This window comes from Oncorhynchus tshawytscha, unplaced genomic scaffold (assembly GCF_018296145.1).
Source record: "Oncorhynchus tshawytscha isolate Ot180627B unplaced genomic scaffold, Otsh_v2.0 Un_scaffold_4246_pilon_pilon, whole genome shotgun sequence".
NCBI classification, from domain to species: domain Eukaryota; kingdom Metazoa; phylum Chordata; class Actinopteri; order Salmoniformes; family Salmonidae; genus Oncorhynchus; species Oncorhynchus tshawytscha.
In genome coordinates this window covers 42,803-57,243 of record NW_024609831.1, presented here as the reverse complement: position 1 = coordinate 57,243, position 14,441 = coordinate 42,803, and the positions used below count along the sequence as shown (strand labels likewise).

Below are 14,441 nucleotides of genomic sequence, written 5' to 3'. Positions count from 1 at the left end.
TGAATGACTAGGTAGTTACAGGATGAATGACTAGGTAGTTACAGGATGAATGACTAGGTAGTTACAGGATGAATGACTAGGTAGTTACAGGATGAATGACTAGGTAGTTACAGTATGAATGACTAGGTAGTTACAGGATGAATGACTAGGTAGTTACAGTATGAATGACTAGGTAGTTACAGGATGAATGACTAGGTAGTTACAGTATGAATGACTAGGTAGTTACAGGATGAATGACTAGGTAGTTACAGGATGAATGACTAGGTAGTTACAGGATGAATGACTAGGTAGTTACAGGATGAATGACTAGGTAGTTACAGTATGAATGACTAGGTAGTTACAGGATGAATGACTAGGTAGTTACAGTATGAATGACTAGGTAGTTACAGGATGAATGACTAGGTAGTTACAGTATGAATGACTAGTTTACAGTATGAATGACTAGGTAGTTACAGTATGAATGACTAGGTAGTTACAGTATGAATGACTAGGTAGTTACAGGATGAATGACTAGGTAGTTACAGGATGAATGACTAGGTAGTTACAGTATGAATGACTAGGTAGTTACAGGATGAATGACTAGGTAGTTACAGTATGAATGACTAGGTAGTTACAGTATGAATGACTAGGTAGTTACAGATGATGACTAGGTAGTTACAGTATGAATGACTAGGTAGTTACAGGATGAATGACTAGGTAGTTACAGTATGAATGACTAGGTAGTTACAGGATGAATGACTAGGTAGTTACAGACTAGGTAGTTACAGGATGAATGACAGGATGAATGGTAGTTACAGGATGAATGACTAGGTAGTTACAGGATGAATGACTAGGTAGTTACAGGATGAATGACTAGGTAGTTACAGTATGAATGACTAGGTAGTTACAGGATGAATGACTAGGTAGTTACAGTGAATACAGTATGAAGACTAGGTAGTTACAGTATGAATGACTAGGTAGTTACAGGATGAATGACTAGGTAGTTACAGTATGAATGACTAGGTAGTTACAGGATGAATGACTAGGTAGTTACAGTATGAATGACTAGGTAGTTACAGGATGAATGACTAGGTAGTTACAGGATGAATGACTAGGTAGTTACAGGATGAATGACTAGGTAGTTACAGGATGAATGACTAGGTTTACAGGATGAATGACTAGGTAGTTACAGGATGAATGACTAGGTAGTTACAGTATGAATGACTAGGTAGTTACAGTATGAATGACTAGGTAGTTACAGGATGAATGACTAGGTAGTTACAGTATGAATGACTAGGTTAGTTACAGGTATGAATGACTAGGTAGTTACAGTATGAATGACTAGGTAGTTACAGTATGAATGACTAGGTAGTTACAGTATGAATGACTAGGTAGTTACAGGATGAATGACTAGGTAGTTACAGGATGAATGACTAGGTAGTTACAGGATGAATGACTAGGTAGTTACAGGATGAATGACTAGGTAGTTACAGGATGAATGACTAGGTAGTTACAGGATGAATGACTAGGTTAGTTAATGACAGGTATTAATGAATGACTAGGTAGTTACAGTATGAATGACTAGGTAGTTACAGGATGAATGACTAGGTAGTTACAGGATGAATGACTAGGTAGTTACAGGATGAATGACTAGGTAGTTACAGTGAATGAATGACTGAATGACTAGTAGTTACAGTATGAATGACTAGGTAGTTACAGTATGAATGACTAGGTAGGTAGTTACAGTTGAATGACTAGGTAGTTACAGATGAATGACTAGGTAGTTACAGTATGAATGACTAGGTAGTTACAGGATGAATGACTAGGTAGTTACAGTATGAATGACTAGGTAGTTACAGGATGAATGACTAGGTAGTTACAGTATGAATGACTAGGTACAGTATGAATGACTAGGTAGTTACAGGATGAATGACTAGGTAGTTACAGTATGAATGACTAGGTAGTTACAGGATGAATGACTAGGTAGTTACAGTACTAATTACAAAGACATGGTAATTGCAATGAAACTATTGAATATGAATAAAAATCCACTATCTGGATTAGAAGCTACATTTGTATATTTATGTAACCAGAATAAAAGCATCAGGTTGCTTCAAAGTCTCAACACTTGAGTTGTTTTAAATACGTACTGATATTATGATGCAGGCTGGGCGACGTGAGCACAAATGTTTGTATTCAGAAAGAAGAAACAAATGTCCTACATTTGTAAACATTTTATACTACAAAACTATTTGTTTATTGAAAAACATTACACATAAGAACAAAAACAGGGAAGACTGAAGAGAGAATGTAGTGACTGAAGTCCAAATGAACATATTGTAAAAAATATAAAATAAACATGAATTGATCCGTAAAGCGCCTACTATAATTAGGTGCTCTGTTCAATCATACCATCTGCATAGCGGTTGTTTTGGCGGTGCTGGCGGTGTCCAGCTTTAGAGCTGTCAAATCCACAAGCTGCTCCCAGCATAACACCTAAAGCGGGCCTCGCCATTGGCTGCATGGAGTCCCGTTAAAGAGAAGTCCCATGCAGCCTTGTTTACAAGTTAGAACACTGGAATGTGAGATGTCATCTACACTTCGATTAGCGGGTGTCAGCTAACTGCGGTTAACACTCGATCTGATTGAATCCAGGCCTTAGTATCATGACATAAATATGTTACCAACATGATTGAAGAAGACAAGGTTCTCATTATGACTAAAGAAAACAGAACGAGGCTTATCTTTTGACTATTTTAGGGGATGCTCTTGTAACAGAGGCAGCACATTGTGTAACCGGTAAGTTAACATGTACTGTAGGTGCTTTTGGTCTTTCAGTGACCACCAGACAACACTGAATCAGCTCTCGGTACATAATCATCACCTTCAGTCATCTGCTACAGCGCTCAGCCTTTCAACTACTGGGATTTGTATTGATAGTAAAAAGAAGCTCATTTGTATTAATACAGTATAGTTGAACCACTTCAGTAGTAGACCTACATTCAAGGCCAGTGAATATAACACAATAATATACTGTAAATATGGCCTCCAACTCCATGTCAATCACTTACATATGCTTTTCATTTTTGACCCATGAATGTAAGGTTAACACGTCGTAGCTAGATATTAGATGGACATATTTATCTTAAGACACTTGACAATCCACTGCTGATCAATTAAATCTTTGTGACATTTGAATCGATGCTTGTGGGTACATTTTATAAAAAGCTATTCTTGCAACAATTGAACTCTAACAATTCATAACATATTTCTAGCAGTTCAGAATGTAACATTTATTGCTTATCCATTGACTGCCTTTGGTAGTTAAGACAAGGATTTAAAGTGTGAAAATCAGATAGCAGGCCGACGACCATTATGCAACATACACCACAAATAAAGCTTGTGTGACAAAAACAATTGGAAATCACAAACAAAGCCTAAATATAGGCAAACTACACATTTTCATTAAACCCATAAGGCTATCATATAAACATTCAAATGTTACACTCTGCAAGTGTTTTTAGGCCTGCACCCAATCCATGAACCATGTGCTTGAGCAAGCGAAGGCGTACAACACACTTGCATGGTGTGATGACCACGGTTGGGGTCAATTCCATTTCAAATCATCCTGAATTGACTGAGTTTAAGTGGAATACCAGGGCTCGAACCCAGGTGATGGCCAACTGTGACTGGCAGCTTGAGATAGAAGCTCTTGTTAGGGCAGTCTCCTCCCAGGTTGAGGCTGCACTCTGTACCTGCACCAAGCAAACAGGCAGTGGCTCATGTGTCCTTTAAGTGGAATTGGGTCCAACACTGGTCCTGACGTGTTCCTCTGTAGTACTGCACCATAAACAGGTAGTCATGTCCCTGTGATCTGCTGCAGCTCGTTGAGGGGAGGAGAGTCTCTGCTAAGGCAGTCTGACTCAGTCTCTCCACTATCAGTCTGAGGCTGGGCCGCTGGCTGGGATCTTCTCCTCAACACCAGCTTGTACAGCCCTGCCATGAGGAAGATCACTGCGATCACAGCGAAGTAGCTGGCGTATATGAGAAACTGTGAGACGAAGAGAGAGAAAATATTTATCAAGCTACATCAGTGTTGTAACAGTAATACGACTCTTTAAAAGCAAAACATATTTTACATCCAAACATCATGGATAGTATTGTCTTTAGACAAGTTACCTGTGGGAAAATGTCCAGGCCCAGCCCGACAGAGTCCACTACCACAACAGTAAGCAGAGTCTGAAGCAGCAGGGCAATGAAAGTGTTCACTCCAAACACTAAGGCATATCGCTGCATACTCAGGTTGGCAGCAATCTGAAACCTGGTGGAGCACAAAATATTGTCTTTAGAAATACAATTACAACATAAAAGTGGAGTTTGTTTACACAGTAGAAAGATGAAATTGAATACACAGTTAAGATATGTCATAGGTAGACAGCTAGCTACATTAGAAGCCTACAGCAATGATACAATTGAGTCAAAACATTACTAACAAACTTTAAATCCCTGGGCATTTTTCAGGGGATGTCTGTCCTAATCACGTAGCGATGGTTATATCATGTACTGTAGGTCAGGGTGTCTGTCCTAATCACGTAGCGATGGTTATATCATGTACTGTAGGTCAGGATGTCTGTCCTAATCACGTAGCGATGGTTATATCATGTACTGTAGGTCAGGATGTCTGTCTGTCCTACTCACGTAGCGATGGTTATATCATGTACTGTAGGTCAGGATGTCTGTCTGTCCTAATCACGTAGCGATGGTTATATCATGTACTGTAGGTCAGGGTGTCTGTCTGTCCTAATCACGTAGCGATGGTTATATCATGTACTGTAGGTCAGGGTGTCTGTCCTACTCACGTAGCGATGGTTATATCATGTACTGTAGGTCAGGATGTCTGTCCTACTCACGTAGCGATGGTTATATCATGTACTGTAGGTCAGGATGTCTGTCCTAATCACGTAGCGATGGTTATATCATGTACTGTAGGTCAGGATGTCTGTCCTACTCACGTAGCGATGGTTATATCATGTACTGTAGGTCAGGATGTCTGTCTGTCCTAATCACGTAGCAATGGTTATATCATGTACTGTAGGTCAGGATGTCTGTCCTACTCACGTAGCGATGGTTATATCATGTACTGTAGGTCAGGATGTCTGTCCTACTCACGTAGCGATGGTTATATCATGTACTTTAGGTCAGGATGTCTGTCCTACTCACGTAGCGATGGTTATATCATGTACTGTAGGTCAGGATGTCTGTCTGTCCTACTCACGTAGCAATGGTTATATCATGTACTGTAGGTCAGGATGTCTGTCTGTCCTAATCACGTAGCAATGGTTATATCATGTACTGTAGGTCAGGATGTCTGTCTGTCCTAATCACGTAGCAATGGTTATATCATGTACTGTAGGTCAGGATATCTGTCTGTCCTACTCACGTAGCGATGGTTATCAGCAGCATGTAGGTGGCTCTGAAGACCACATAGGAGGTGTAGCACACCCAGATGTTCCTGATGGTGTCCATGAGGTACACAGCCACAGCCATGACCACTGAGAAGATGCAGAGAGCCAGCTCTCCCCAGACTGCCCAGGAGACCTTGATGGAGCCCACCCCGAAGGCTGCTAACGCACCTAAGCACAGACACCAGGGGCGTGATCAGTCAGCAGACAAACAGAACATGCATTGAAATTAAAATGTGCATTCTTATTTGATTAGATTCTGCTTCCAGGCTGACTTGGAAGTATGGTAACGCAAGACTATTCTTTAATCAGTTCAAGAAGTATCTTCTCAGGTTCTAATTCATCTGAAACGGTACTTCATCATCAACTTTACCTAACAAGGTGGAGACTGTCTCCACGTATCCATTGTAGATCTCAAACTCCTGGGAGGGCAGGACTTTCTCCCACAGGGCCTGAACATAGTTGACCAACTGGAAGTAGCCACACGTAGAGAGGGCCCACCACACCGACCAAGCCAGGAGGGCAGGGCATGAGTAGCACTGCAGGAAGTCTTCCCATAGGATCCTTAACACGTCCACTAAGCCACTGCTAGCGCCACCACCATCACTGGCCGTCACGACCTGAGTGAAGAAAATTGTACACAGAGTTGAGTAAGAACTTGCGTAAGAATCAACGGACTCAAATGCTCTGAAAAAAAACTGCTTCCTGAAAGTGAGTGATGAAGCAAAGTTTAAGTTCAAAGTCTTTTTTGTAAATGCTCTAGTATTGCAACATTCAATGGTGTCAATCTAGTGTCTTTCAATTTGGGACAGCAGAGTTGCATGACATCAATTAATAAACAACAATTAATGGTTTTAACTCAGAGCTACAACATGGTTCAACAACATTACTCAGTCCTTCAAAGAGGCCATGGTGACCTGTCTTACCAAAAAAACATAACACAAAAAAAAACACACACAAAAAAAAAAGAGGCTCACCATGGTGACCTCATCAATCTTCAGAGGTACTTTGCTCTCAGGGTCCTCTGCTTCATCCATGGGAACCCTGCTGTTCTGATGCACCGGCTTCTCCCCCTCTGTCCCCTGGCGCTTATGGAAGAACAAGCTCTTACTGGGCATGGGCAAAAACCAGGGCGCCACGAAGGCCAAGATGGCCGACACCAATGTGATAATACAGAGGTAGAGCAGCCGGATCTGAGCCACAGACACTAGCAGTTGCCCAGCCAGCGAGCCAGCAGCGGAGCCCAGTAACGTAATACTACGACAGTAACCAGTGACTCTCTGGTACTGGGCCGGCTCCACCACACTGTAGATGTAAGAGTAGTAGGCTATGTCTGTGGCAGTGGCGAGGCCAAAGAACAACTCCAGAAGCTGCATGGCCAGCACACCCTGGGCCTTCACTAGCATAAAGTAGGTCACTACCAAGCTCACTGCCTGCAGGATCAGCACAGGCTTGTAACACAGGTAGTCCGTGGCCAGGAAGACTGGGAAGAGTAGCACGAGGTAGGAATAGGTCCATATTGGGTAGATTTCATTTACAAGCTGTGGACAGAGGATATGTAGACAAAGTCAGCCATGTTATTGTAATTCACTCCTAAAGGCAAAAAATATAAACGCTTCCAATGGACAAAAATGTGATGTAAGGCTAATATTCAAGGTTGCTGCCTGTTTAGCTCTTACAAAGCAATAAGTAACCTCCATATTAGTTAACTAGGCTACATCTCTTCATTGGTGCCACAAGGGAAAAGCAATTATTTTCGGATTTGAGACTTTTTTTTTTTCTCCTTCTCCAAAGGATTTGAGACCACATGAGCTGGTGGTCCTATTAAGAAAATATTTCAAGGATTGTAGTCAAACTGGATTAGCACGAGGACACAGAAACAATGTTAGTAAAATAAAGTTACAGAAGAGCCAACGGTTCTCTTGGTTGTAACGTTATATTGGTGATAAAGAAATGTAAAAAAAAATACCATTAGCATGGTGATTGCATTAACGTTACAAATATTCACATGTAAACAATACGTTATTTTGTAGAGTTAGCTGGCTAAATGTAGTTGCTTTTTGTACAACGAACAAGAAGCTAATGCTCGTCCTTCCACTTACCTCTGTTTCAGTAAGGTTTTTATCAGGTCCCATCAAAAACGCAGTTAAGAAAGGCTCAGAAGGTCGGAGATTAGAGAAGAATCCATAAACACAAAGTAAGATCGTGGGATATAGTTGAGACATGTCAACCCAAAAAAGCACACCATAACATGACCTCAACGCACCACTGTCGCTAGATTTGATCTGACAGCAATATGGAAAACCAAGTGAAAATATTGTGCGTCGCAGTAAAATGACGACAGAACCTTCGGCCAATTAAATGAGAGCCAAGAGAGGGTTCGTCTAAGGCAACAAAATAAAAGAGTATTTAAAAAACAGAGGCACACACGCTGGTATACTTAAAGTTATTACATTTTCTTAATCAGATTCTGGCCATTGATGTTTATATTGTGTATGCAGGGCTCATCTGTAAAAGAGGCCTTGGTTTCAGAATGACTGTCAAAAAAGGTTCAATAAAATACGAATTTAATCTGGCTACAAACTCCTGACTTAACTATTCATAGACCAGACATACATTTTAATTTAGCTATCAATTTGCTGAGAAAAGAATATCATTTCAGATGCCATGTGCTTTATAATGTGGTAGGCAGTTTATAACAGCATAATGTATACAATCCATCATATCAATGATATTGGGGATTTTTATTGCTATAAATGTACATTACTTTAACATGTTCAGTGTGTTAAGACTGAGCTGTTACACAAAGAGTCTATAGGATCAACAGATAAAGGGCCACAACACCTGTCCAGCTGATTCTCAGGAAAAGATCAAGTACTCTGGAGTCAGTTACTCAGACATTTTACAATATTTCAGCATTAATGAGTGAGTTATACATACTGTTAAGAGAAGAGTACTATAGTTAACAATGAATGCACTGTGCAGAACTGACATCTTTCTATATTAGAGAAGACGCAGTCAAACTCCTGATATACCGTGTCTTTGAATAATCTGGTGATACAGGTAGCCTTGCGCGTCATCACACAAAATGGTAACCCTCACATATTCATATGACAATCATGACGTCATCTCTACAGGACAAGACAGTGGAACTAGGAACAGGGTCAAAAAAAAACACCAGGAAAAAAAGCTGAGCAGGGCAAAGAAAACCCCCAAAAAGGACACCGACCCCACTTACAGGAACCAACAGTGGTCCTGGGCCCAAAAGACCATGTACACTTTACCATTAAGACAAACTGGCATTGGTCTGAAACAGTAGAGGTCCAAACATTAGTCCAGCACAGTGCATCACACTGAAAAAGCTATAATGTGGACAAAACATTTGTTAGATTTCTTTCAACAACATTTAATTGGTAAGCATTTGAGAGGACATTAGTGGCACCATTACTATGGTAAAAAAAGGTGTGGTTATGAAAACAAAATGGAGAAAACTTGAAAGCCTGTCTGTCAGTGAATTAATGTAAAATAAATATAGTTATCTTTGAATGGTTGTTAATGGCAGAGCTGGGCATTTGCCAAGTACAGAGAGAATCTTCCAGACAAAAACACTGCGAGATCAGTCACCACATAAAGCCATTACATCATTACCAACATCTGTACACACCCATCAACCCCTCAGCGATTGAACCTATTCCCACGCAAAGAGGGTCAGAGTACCCAGAATATTCCAAGAGTCATTCCCAGAGATAACATTCCATACCCCACTAACGCTGCCAGCCAGAAGACAGATTCCTCCTACACTCAAAGATGTTTGCAAGAGTAGCCTACACCTCTGTAGGATGGAGCTTCATGTTGAAGTGCCTTGTGTAGTCGTATTCTATCGTGGGGATGACGGCCTGGACAAACTTCAAGAAAATCAACAGATACCTGAAACATGAAGTTAAGGAATAATGTGTAGGCAAGAATGGAAGAGAAACAGTATTAGCAAGCTCACTTCTATTTACAACTCATCTTAGCTTGGGTTACATTGAATTATACCATGGCATTTTTGAATAATCCTTTCACTATAAAGCACAGTATATCAGCACGTTAGAATTCAACTATAGCCATTGAATTCTACCGTGTTTGAAAGCAAAAGTCGAATTGAAAACATTGAATTTGATTTTTTATAACAGCAAGCTACGACTGACGGTTTCTTTGTTTGGTTACCAAGGCAACTACTGTAGTTATCTAGTAAACTTGCTAGCTACTTCAGTGGATGTTGAAAACATTTCAAGCAGCACATTTGTTAAATTATAGCCATGGTATGAAAGGAATAATCAACTCGTTCCCTGGATATTAACGCAACTCTGTGGAAAGTAAGTCTTTCATTATTTTCCAAAGATCACATGGCCCCTCTTACATAATGATACATACACTTAAATCACCAAGCTGCATTAAAAACACCTGACAATTCACTTAAAGGATGCATATGAACTCCAAGCTCTCCTCCCCCTTCCGCCACCGTCTCGATTATCCTTTTCATCACTTCAGCATGTCTGGAAAACAGGAAGTGGCAACATTAGTTTACAGGACCATAAGCGCTCCCTCGATGAGTATTACAGTCGGATCAGGGCCCGTACTCAAAGTTTTTCAGAATAAGAGTTCTGATGTGGGATCAGTTTTAGATTATAATGAATAGAAAGGGGGACCTGATCCTAGATCAGCACTCCTCCGACTTTGAGTCAATGAAAGCATGTTCATTATCTCTTGCTTTTACCTGCAGGGATGCACGGAGCACATGGCTGGGGGTGGTAGGTGGGGGTGATTTTCGATGGTGACGGTTTTCTTCACATGATCCTGGCTGATGTCCTCATACATCTGATCCACTGTCAGGGGCTGTCTGTCCTGTAGGAGTGAGAGGGGAAATGGTAAACAGAACGTAGAACCCAGGATCTCAGTTTCCCAGGTAAGTCAAAGACATCATTCTTCCTCAGCTGTAAGAACGCATCTTGGGATTTACATCCTCAGTAATATTCACAATGCAATCCAAAAGGACACACAGCAGCATCTAAATGCCAACATGTTTTGTTACTGTGCACACGGGATGCACTTTTTGGTCTACCCTAGAAACCCAGTTACACTAAGCCGACTCTGTAATGCTGAGAGCTAGTTTACAAATCAAACACATTTTAATGTCACATGCGCTGAATACAACAGGTGTAGACCTTAGTGAATGCTTACTTACAAACCCTTAACCAACAATGCAGTTAAGAAAAATATGTGTTAAAGTATTTACTAAAACAAACTGAAGTAAAAAATAAAATAAATAATTAAGGAGCAACAATAAAATAACAGTAGCAAGGCTATATACAGGGGGTACCGATACAGAGTCAATGTACAGTAAGTGTGTTACCTCATCGTATCCAAATAGCCAGAGTCGAGGAGTCTGATAGTATTTGTCATATGTGATGTAGAGGTCATAGGTTCGAGTCTGCAGGATGTCATCGCTCCCAGCTTCTCCCGTTTTGGATTTAGACAAGTCCACCATTTTACTGGTGTCCAGGGTGGCCTAGAGACATATGGGAAAGAAAAGAAAACTCAAGTGAAAAATGGGGAATAGAGACACTTCCTGGAAACGGAAGCAATGTACAATAAAAGTTACAACAATACGGTGAACTTCTGACCTCATCTGTTTCCAGTAGTCCACTCTCCTCATACTCTGAAAGAACAGAACAAGACAAACTGAACCATTACATTACTTAACTATGAAAGTCCGTTAAGAACAAATTCTTATTTACAATGACGGCCTACCAAAAGGCCTCCTGCGGGGGCGGGGGTTAAAAATCCCCCCCCCCCAAAAATAGGACAAAACACACATCACAACTAGTGAAGTATAACCACAGAACAATGAGACAGATATTTCAGCGGACGTATAAATGTGAAGCATCCGCTTCGAGTTTCCACTCACTACCAAATATGGTAGTGAAAGGAAGCCCAACGGCCGGGAGTGGGAGAAGACGGAACAAGATGGATTTTGGCCGACATTCTGCTAATTTCTCATCGATTAAACATTTGATCTCAATTAAATTTTCCGTCCCCAAAACTAAAATATGCTACAAACATAATCAAGTAAGTTTTGTATACTTTACACGTTGCCAAAGTTTTAAAAAATGGTGTTGTTTAGGAGTGCAAAGGCGAGTTGAGTTATTGCACAAACCCACTTCAAAGTAGGTGTTCCCTAATGGAAATATGCACATGTGTGCTAGAACGCACCAATTAGGACCTCGCTAGCTCGTGCTTGCCTCTGCCCACTATGACTAATTTGTTCCCGTTTGAAACAAAGAGCTATGGTCTATCTTGGTTTAGTTATACAAGTCTTTAGAATATTCCTTGAGGAGTAGAGAGTAGACACCTTCCATATCTGCTGCCTCGTCTTCATCATCATCATCATCATCTCCGTTCCCACAAGCACCAGAGTTCACATTCATGTTCATGTCCTTTCAAAACAAAGGAATACAACTATTTTAAGACGTCTGAAATGGTATTCATCTAAGGTTGTTAATTTGAAACATTCATTAGCAATGCAGATTACTAGGATTCAATAACAAAACGTAAATATGATGGACCATTTACCTTGTTGTCCAATGAGATTTCTCGTACAGCTTCTGTAACTCCCCCTATACCTAAAATATCAATTTGAAATATAACATTCCTGGACAAACAAAACCAAAAGCTAACTTTATTTATAATGTATTCCTGATAAAAGACCCAAGAAAATGAACCATTGTCACAGGAAATGTCTAAAGTGTCCAACCTGAGTTGTGGTAGGTGTCGACCCATCCTCCATCTCCGTCATCCTCCTCTATGATGGCTTCCAGTTCATCACAATACTCCATCTGTTTACAGCGCTTGTAGCAGGGAACTGTAGGTACACACACAAAATATACATTACTACAGCAACAATAAGGACAAGTAACAGTTTGTAGAGAAAGCACCAATTTAATAAATGGATCACTAGTCACTTTAATAATGCCACTTAAATAATGTTTACATATGTCTTGCATTACTCATCTCATATGTATAAACTGTATTTTACACCGTTTATTGCATCTTGTCTATGCCGCTCGGTCAATGCTCATCCATATATTTATACCTATATATTCTTATTCCATTCCTTTACTTAGATTTGTGTGTATTAGAGAGTTGTTGTGGAATTGTTAGATTACTTGTTAGATATTGCTGCACTGTTAGAACTAGAAGCACAAGCATTTCGCTACACTCGCAATAACATCTGCTAACCATGTGTATGTGACCAATAACATTTGATTTGAGTTCACACAGTTCTTACCATTGCGAGTCAATAGGAACTGCTTATCCTTGGGTAAATACGGCTTCACCTTCTCCTCTTCCCCAGACACCCTGGATGGAATAAACATGATGTGACATCTGGGACTACTGTGCTGTCAAAACATCATACTGTAGTTGATGCTATATTTGGAGACAGTATAACATCCATCCAGAATAATTACATGCTCATATCAGATGAATTAGATTGGAGAAATTAAGTGCAATTTAGCTGACTACAATATCATATTAGAGGTGCGATAAAGTCCATTTAAATCCCTGTTAGTTGAACTGGACATCGGAACATGGGCATTTCTTCATAAGAGTGTAATTTAATTTCAGAATTGACTTGGATGGAGCCAACCCATGTCCTGGGGTAACGTGTACAATATTGAGTATCAATCTTACTCCAATGGACACTCACCATTTCCATGTGGGGCAGTGATGAACAAGGTGATCTCCAGCAGCTACAAACTAATGGAGAGAAAATAGAGATTTAATAGGAAGTTGTAATAGTTCAGTCAGATGACAATTACTCTGTGGGTTGGGGGAAAGGAGCTTTTTGGAATTGTGACCTACTTCTCCAAATCTCTTTCAGTTGCACTTATTTTCCCAAATGATGAAAGCCTACATACGTGTGACTTGTTGGGCTTTCTACGTGACTCAGTTACAAATGATACCAAAGACAACTTCCTCACCTCTTCTGGAGTGATAACTCCTGTCTCCTTGAATTTGGATTCCTATCAGACAAAATAATGAAGTAATATTATTGTTGAGTTGGCAGTTTGGTATATTTAACGTGTGTGACTGCCTGCAACCAATTTCATTACAGAGGAGGTTTGACATTCCATTCTTAATTGCTTAAACATTGACTGTCACATTTCTCAAATGTGAGCTTTCTCAAACGTTAGCTACATTGACAAGACAGTCATCAACGCCATGAAACCTCTAAATATTTAATAAACCGAGATTACACTGCAATAGGCCTGTAAACAACGAATTGTAGCTACATAATACATGTTGAGAGCACTTGAGGGAAGACTTCCCGATAAAGCATGCTAGCATGTTAGCATCTTACACATCACTGCTGAGTGATAGCAATCTACAGTAGCTAGCGATACAGCTAATATAGCTTACCTTCAGCACTGGAGTAAAAAACTCGGCTACACCAAGGGCCGTGCCTTTTACGGAATTAATGGCGTTCTGCATGTTAGCTATCAGATCGATCCCCGATAGATGTGTGCGTCTTCAAATGCCGAAAGACCGTCGGTTTCAGTTGTTTTTTTGTCAGCAACAGATCACATGACTTGTCATTTGAGAATCCCCTTCCGCTGTTAAAGTCTCGAGAGATTTGTCTGGACGGCTCAAGGGTTGCCGGGTCATGACTGGCCCAGGCCCCAAGGGAAAGTTAAATACATTTGAGTTCTTCAATCTGGAATAAGACCTTTATTCAGCATACGTACAGGTAACTGCCAAAATGAAGGAAACACCAACATAGGGAACACGAGCCGCCAGAACAGCTTCAATGTGCCATGCCATAGATTCTTCAAGTATCTGTTACTCTATTGGAGGGATGTGACACTAGTCCTCCACGAGAAATTCCATAATTTGGCGTTTTGTCGATGGTTTTTAACGCTGATCCAGAATCTCTCATAAGTGTTCAATTGGGTTGAG

General features: G+C 40.4%; 2 protein-coding genes across 3 annotated transcripts; both read right to left on the bottom strand.

Moving 5' to 3' along the window:
* Positions 1–2,208: 2,208 nt before the first annotated feature.
* slc19a2 (solute carrier family 19 member 2) lies at positions 2,209–8,013 on the bottom strand. The gene is made up of 7 exons (XM_042319472.1): positions 7,544–8,013; positions 6,419–6,982; positions 5,815–6,061; positions 5,420–5,612; positions 4,159–4,300; positions 3,782–4,030; positions 2,209–3,633 (listed from the first exon to the last, which is right to left on the bottom strand). The coding sequence occupies exons 1-6, from the start codon at positions 7,664–7,666 to the stop codon at positions 3,839–3,841; spliced, it is 1,461 nt and encodes a 486-aa protein (XP_042175406.1). The 5' UTR covers positions 7,667–8,013; the 3' UTR covers positions 2,209–3,633; positions 3,782–3,838.
* Positions 8,014–8,166: 153 nt separating this feature from the next.
* atg3 (autophagy related 3) lies at positions 8,167–14,117 on the bottom strand. 2 transcript variants are annotated; one of them, XM_042319473.1, is made up of 12 exons: positions 13,905–14,117; positions 13,466–13,507; positions 13,192–13,241; positions 12,772–12,878; positions 12,238–12,345; positions 12,057–12,106; positions 11,836–11,920; positions 11,108–11,142; positions 10,837–10,992; positions 10,201–10,328; positions 9,911–9,979; positions 8,167–9,368 (listed from the first exon to the last, which is right to left on the bottom strand). In XM_042319473.1, exons 1-12 carry the CDS (start codon positions 13,974–13,976, stop codon positions 9,266–9,268), a joined length of 1,005 nt encoding a protein of 334 aa, XP_042175407.1. In that variant the 5' UTR covers positions 13,977–14,117; the 3' UTR covers positions 8,167–9,265. The 2 variants fall into 2 exon arrangements, with proteins under 2 accessions (XP_042175407.1, XP_042175408.1); XM_042319474.1 differs by having other exon boundaries at positions 12,772–12,842; positions 13,905–14,112.
* Positions 14,118–14,441: the final 324 nt, after the last annotated feature.

Coding starts and splice junctions, on each gene's coding strand:
- slc19a2 (XM_042319472.1), bottom strand. CDS start 7,666: ATGTCTCAACTATATCCCACGATCTTACTTTGTGTTTATGGATTCTTC. Junction 5,613..5,814: donor GACAGTCTCCACCTTGTTAG/GTAAAGTTGATG, acceptor GTCTGTGCTTAG/GTGCGTTAGCAGCCTTCGGG. Junction 4,301..5,419: donor CTGCTGATAACCATCGCTAC/GTGAGTAGGACA, acceptor GTGCTCCACCAG/GTTTCAGATTGCTGCCAACC.
- atg3 (XM_042319473.1), bottom strand. CDS start 13,976: ATGCAGAACGCCATTAATTCCGTAAAAGGCACGGCCCTTGGTGTAGCC. Junction 13,508..13,904: donor TTTTTACTCCAGTGCTGAAG/GTAAGCTATATT, acceptor TTTGTCTGATAG/GAATCCAAATTCAAGGAGAC. Junction 10,993..11,107: donor GACTACTGGAAACAGATGAG/GTCAGAAGTTCA, acceptor ATATGTCTCTAG/GCCACCCTGGACACCAGTAA.